Here is a 6,521-nt window from a genome sequence, read left to right on the forward strand (position 1 = left end):
AAGATTTTGATTTATGGAAGGTTTAGATGATGGTTAGCATTTTTTAGCAATAAGGTATTTTTTACTTGAGGTGTGTACACTGTTTTTCAAGACATAATACAACTGCACACTGAAGACTACAGTATAATGTAAACCTAACTTTTTTTTGGATAAATTGATTGATTGATTGATTGGCTGTGTTGGGTCTTCATTGCTGCACGCAGGCTTTCTCTAGTTGTGGCGAGCGGGGACTACTCTTCATTGTGGTGCGTGGGCTTATTGTGGTGGCTTCCCTTGTTGCGGAGTACGGGCTCTAGGCGTGTGGGCTTCAGGAGTTGCGGCACATTTGCTCAATAGTTGTGGCTCATGGGCTTAGTTGCTCCTTGGTATATGGGATCTCCTCAGAGCAGGGATCGAACCCGTGTCCCCTGCATTGGCAGGCGGATTCTTAACCACTGTGCCACCAGGAAAGTCCTAAATGTAAACCTAACTTTTAAAAATGTGCTGGGAAACCAAAAAAATTCATGACTCGCCTTACTGCAGTGGTCTAGAACCAAATCCGCAATATCTCCAAGGTCTGCCTGTACATTAGCTTCATATGTTACCTTCAGAGCCCTCAGCACTTTCTGAAATTATCTCCACGTTAGATTGCATACTCCAGAGATGGCCACAACAATATCTTCTCTCCCATTTGCTCTTCTAGAACCTTGCCACTCCCCTTAAATCTGGGCCAGATCTAGTGGCTTGCATTTAACCAAAGTGATTTCTGAAGCTGGGTCAAAAAAGGCAAAGCAGCTTCTTCCATCTGACCCCCAGCGATGTTTACCTTTGGACCTCTAAACCACCAGGTCAGAATCTATCTACCACGAGGCTGCCATGGTATGGGGAGACCCAGGCCACAAGTGGAGGCTGAGTGTAGATGCTATGATTGGCAGTCCCAGCTGGCACCCAGCATCAATAGCCAGGCCTATAAATGAAGATCCCGGCACCATGACTGCAGCCCCCAGTCAGCCTGGAACAGAGACAGGTCATCCCTGTGACACCTTGTCTGAATTTCTAACCCACAGAATGTATGAGCCTCATCGAATACTTGTTTTAAGCCACTAAGTTTTGGAATAACTGGTTACACAGCAATTGTATCCAGAACAATCTTTAGTGACTTATCATCTGTCTCTTCCTACTGAAGTCTAGGCTCCAGGAGAGTAGGGGCTTCTATGTCTTGGTCCTTCCTATGTGCACCATGCTCTGCACACAGTAGGAACTCAATAATTAATAGGTGAATAAGTGAAAGAAGCTGAATTTGGGAAATAGGAATGCTTGTCTTGCACAGTTTCTGAATGATTCCTGCATTCATCATAGTTATTTTGTATCTACTACGTGACAAGTAAAGTGCCATGGGCTTCTGACTCGGTGGGGTAGGCAGTTCACATGTTCACACATAGTGAAGATCAGAAGGGAAACAGAAGCCCCCACTCCACTGCTCCCTGCCCCCAATGTAGGTGTGCAAAGCTGACTTTTCAAAAACCAGAGGTGCGGTTGCCAAATCCACCCAGCCCACATCTGGGGGTGTATTTAACTATTCCTGGGTGTGGCTGTTTTTGCATCCACAGCTCAATCACTTGTGCCTTGGCCTCTCAGTAGGCAAGCGAGTGACTCCAGATAGGGACCATGTGGCAGGCAGGAAGGCTGCCACAGTCCTACACATCTGGCCCCTTCCGGAGGGGGTGGTTTCCTCCCCAATAGCTGTCTCCTTCCCTTCTGCTCGGTCCTTTCCTTTCTTGCCTAGGCTTTCAAACTCTAAAAGTAATCCTGGCAGGGGTGCCAGCAGTCTAGGAGGAAGGCCTGAGGGATGTGCCTCCAGGTTTAACCACTTAATCCCCAAAGTACCTGCCAAGAACCAGTTAGCATGTCTGGTGGGCAGGCCAGACCGTCATTAATTCATTACAGCAGGCTCCTGCTGGCCCATTATCTTCCTTGCCACTGACCACATCGCCTCTTAGGTGCACAGAGTTCCCCTTTCTCCCCTTCTCCTTAGTCCTAACGCAAGGTTCTACCCACCCCTAGCCCCCTCTCCCAGCCAGAATCCTCCTTCTCTTTCCCTCCCCACCCCCTCCCAAGGCACTTCTCCTCCCTCCCATGCCTCAGCCAGCCAGCGCTCACCATAAAGCATCTTTTGTTCCCTCTCCTGTATCTTCGAGCAGTGACTGGTTAAATCACAATCTCCTCCTGGCCTCCCCAGCCTCCAAGGAGCCTCCTCCCCCAAGGCTCTCTCAGAAAGGGAATCTCTCTAGTGCAGGAATTCGAGGCTCACCATCCCCTCTGCTTGCTGCCTGGTAAATTCTCCTCCCCTGCATCCCTCAAGTCATCTGAGGGGCTGTATGCTGCAGGCCCTCAAAGACAAACTCTAATGTCAGTTCTGACGTTACCACTGATGCTTTTGGGATGACTCAGGAGGATGCTCTCTGCCTCAGTTTCCCCTTTGAAACAATAAGTATGGCATTAACCATTTCATAGCATCCTCTGACGACTGAACTAAGTGCCAGGCACTGCACTGGGTGTTTGAAATGGATGCCCTATCAACCTCCCAACAACCCTGATAGAGATACAGATAGGTTTACAGACAAAGGCTCAGAGAGGTTATGGTTCTCACCCAAGGTCACACTGCCAGAAAGTTCTTGGGCTGGGACTTAAATCCAGTTTCATCTGATCCCTAAATCCATGCTCTTAACCACTGTACTGTCCTGGCCCATGTGGCCCTGATTCCCCAAAATGGCAAACAGGGTTAGTGTGGAATCACCAGCAATGACAACGGCAAAATGTTGTCTACTTCCGGAAAAAAAGATATTAAATGCACAATCATAGTTGTGATGATAGTTCACATTTATACCCACTTCTAATGCACCAGGCACTGTTTTAGAGCTTTCTCTATACGCCTTCATTTTACCCTCTTGACAACACCTATGCATTTAAGTGCTATTACTGTCCTCATTTTACATATGGGAAAGCTGAGTCTCGGAGGGGGGGTTGGATGTTTGTTTGTTTGTTTGTTTGTTTAATGATGACTTCTGAGAAAAGTATTGCTAGCTCACAGTAGAGGCTCAAAACAAGTCTGTTGAAACTGCTGTCGTGCATATAGCTAAACGGGCCTTTAAAGCCTAAGAGAATGGTCTGCCCTAGATGGCTGATTCAGGCCACTCCAAACCCCTAAGGTACCCAGTGAGCATTCCCATTTCTCCTCTGGGGTAGGAAATGTGGAGAGGACCACACACAGAACTCAACAAACTGACTTTCTCCAGGGGATTTTCTTTCCCTTCTTCCTAACTTAGCCGGGGTTGGGAAAAGGTGGTTTCCCCCAGTTAAGCCAAAAGCACAAGAAAGGCCTGGATTGTAGGTAGCAGGGAGAGAAGGCAAGTCCTTGGGATAGGGGCCGAGCCTGGTAGACCCAGTACGGCGAACCCGGGGAAGGTAGTGGTATATACATTCTAGCATTCTACCGGCAATCCGAGGGAGTGAGGTGCAGCGCTGCAGAAAAACCGTGCCGGGCATCCTGGTGTCAGGGCACCCGAAAGCCCTTTAGGGAGAACCCTAATGGGTGTGGCTGCTGGGGACGCCCGGACGGGACGGCAGGCGGGAAGAGAACCCAGGGGTGTGCTGAGGACGTGGCCTGGAGTCGGGAGGTAGCATGGGACTCCGGGGCAGGAGCAGAGTGAGGAGGGGGAAATAAAACTCTGCGGACGCCGCACCAACGAAACTCCTCGGCGTCCGCCTTCCTTGTCTCGTGGGTCCGCCCCCGCGCCCGAGGGCAGAGGGGCGCGCTCCGTCCACCCCGCGCGCCCCCGCGCAGGTCTCGGGCCACCTCCCGGGCGGCAGCCTCCTCCCGAGGGCCCCGGGAGCACCCCCAGCCCCGACGCACGCACATAGTCGGGCTCTGGCTGGGCGCTCTCCGCCCCGTGGGTGCGACACCCAGCATCCCGCACTGTCTTGTCCTGAAAAGGGAGCGCTTCCCCAGCCTCGCCTGGACTCCAAAACTGGAGGAAGCGATGTCCTAGCCCTCCTCCCCATTTCTACTGGATTCCTCGCGCTTCCCATTTTTCCAATCCACGTTCCCACTATCTTGTTCTCCAGGAAGTTTGTCTTTTTCTCCAGCTGCCCCGACTTTCCTCGTCTCGCCGCCCATTTTTTTCTTTGCCTCCTCTCCCACCTTCTCTCCGCCTTTCCCTAAATAACACAATTTGGGCTTCGCGTCTCTTGCTTGGCTCCCTTTTTCTCCCCTTCCCCCCCCCCCCCCGCCCCCCGTGCCCCATCCAAAATTTTGGATTTGTAATCCCCGAGGATTCGGCAGCCCAAGCCCGGTCTCCTGCGGCCGAGGGCAGCCCCGGTCCTCCCTTCCGGGAAGAGAAGCGGATGGGATCTCCGGGGAGCCGGGCAAAGAGCGCCCCCGAGGCGCGCACCTCTCTTCGCCAGCGCCCAGGCTGCGCCGGCCCACGCGACATCTGTCGCCCACGCTCCCGGCTCACACCTCGCGCACCCCCGCAGCTCCCCGTGCGCTGCCACCCCCCACGCTCCGGCTGCCGCCTCTCTCTGCGGGCCCCGCTCCAGCCTCCCAGGGTGTTGGCGCACCGCGGGGCTCGGCGGCGACCCGAGCGCTCGGTTTCTTTGGGCCCCGGCATCCCAGGGCTGGCTTTCTCACCCTCGACCTTCACCTTCCGGCCCTAGACCCATCTTTGGTGGGCTCAGCCTGATTCTCTCCACCCCCATTCTCTGCAGCTCTCTTCTCTATTCCAGAATCTGAAAAGACAGTCCTTACACCCTTGCTCCTGGAAAGTGCCTTAGCACAGTGTCAGGCGCACAGCTGATGCTCAGTAATTACCCAACCCCAAGGACCTAGCGCACAGTAGGTGCTCAGTACCCTTCTCCCACTGGTACCAAACACACTAGGCGCTCAATACTCACTCCCCACCACCACCACCACCACCACCACCACCACGCAGTGCCTAGCATACTGCAGGCTCTCAAACATTCCCTCCCTCAACAAGGCCTAGCACCCAGAAAAAGCTCAGTTAATGCTCTTTCATTAAGGCTTCCCCTTGGAGTTTCCCTAAGAGCCTCGGATTCCAGCTTACTTGGGGGCATCTCCTTCATCTCAGCTCCCTCCGTTTGGTAAAGAGGAGGCCAAGCTCCTTAAACGGGACACCTCGCTGGAGGAGAGATGAAGTTGCCAGAGCGGAAGAAAAGTGCAAAGTTTTAGGGAGAAAGACGGAGCCGGCCAGAATCCTGGAGGAGGAGGAAGTCGCGAGATGTGCCCAGGGCGCCGGAGGACGGGCAACTGAAACTGAAGAAGTGGCACTTAGGGAGAAGGTGGTTTGGAGCGGAGGTGATGGAGACGGTGGCGACTTAGGAGAGGCAGGCGGCTGGAAGAGGACTGAGGACTCGTCTTGAAACCTCGATAGATTATAATTCTTTGGTGTGGCTTGTAACTGTTCTCAGAGCAAGCACACTTTCTACTTGCGCTGTGTGTTTGCTTGAGGGGCTGGTGGGGCTTATGGGGGCTAAAGTCCTCCCAAAGCCACCCCGATGGAGAGAGTGGCAAGATGCGCTTGAGGAGTCAGAGAGAAGGGGCAGAAACGGTGGTCCTTGGAAGGAGAGATGGGGGCTGCCTAGGCGGGTGACGGGGATCCTTGCGAGAGAAGGAAGCAGAGAAATAAGGAGATGGGAAGAGAAGAACGCCAAACTTGGAGCTCTCGCGCTCCCATGCCAGCCTCACGTCTCCAGTCCCCAGCCGCCGCGCCCCGGCGCTCACTCGCCCGCCCGCGTACCTGTTGCTCGCTCCGGCTGGGTCTCGGCTCCGGCCCCACCAAGAAGCCCCGGGTTCCTACAAGTTCCGCCTGCCGAGCAGCCAGGCCGCCAGCGCCGCCACCTGCGCGGCCGCGCACAGCCAGGGCCAGTAGGTGGGGAGCGCGCCGGGCGCCGGCGCCCTCCGGCTCCGCGCGCGGCGCCGCCACATGGTGCGCTGGTGCAGCTCGTCGCCGAGCGCCTTGAGCCGGGCGGCCGTGAGCTGCGCGGCGGACGAGCGCAGACCCAGGCGGCCCGCGCTGCAGGCGCACACGGCCGGGGGGCCGCGGCCGCGGTGCAGGGGGCACGGGCACATGACCGCTCGCCTCGCTCCCTCCCCGCGTCGGGCCGCCCCTCGCCTCCTCTCCCTCCGGCCCCTGCGCCTGCCTCCGCCGCGCTCCTGTCGCCGGGGGCCTCCCCTGGACACCAAGTTTCTCCTTGTGTTGTGCGTTTGTTGTGCTGACGGCGCTATTATTAATTAAAGTGTCACATGGTGGAGGGGGGCGGGGAGGGCGCGGGGAGGGGGGTTACATCATCCGGCCCCGGGGGTGGGGGGGGGGGCTGCAGGCAGAAGAAACCGAGAGGTAACTTTTAACCCTAGCGGCGCCGGCAGCGAGGGGGCGCGCGGGTTGGGAGAGGAGGAGCGCGCGGCGCTGGGACGGCTGAAGGCACCCGGCCGCTGGGGTCTCGGGCTTGAGGGGGTCTCAGGA

The 6,521-nt window shown here is 55.8% G+C and overlaps 1 protein-coding gene across 1 annotated transcript; it reads right to left on the reverse strand.

Annotated features, from left to right (window-relative positions):
- Positions 1-5,851: 5,851 nt before the first annotated feature.
- On the reverse strand, positions 5,852-6,127 carry HRK (harakiri, BCL2 interacting protein). The gene has a single exon (XM_057743966.1). It carries the CDS (start codon positions 6,125-6,127, stop codon positions 5,852-5,854), a length of 276 nt encoding a protein of 91 aa, XP_057599949.1.
- Positions 6,128-6,521: the final 394 nt, after the last annotated feature.

The sequence above is a fragment of the Hippopotamus amphibius genome, chromosome 8 (genome assembly GCF_030028045.1).
Source record: "Hippopotamus amphibius kiboko isolate mHipAmp2 chromosome 8, mHipAmp2.hap2, whole genome shotgun sequence".
In the NCBI taxonomy this organism is placed as follows: domain Eukaryota; kingdom Metazoa; phylum Chordata; class Mammalia; order Artiodactyla; family Hippopotamidae; genus Hippopotamus; species Hippopotamus amphibius.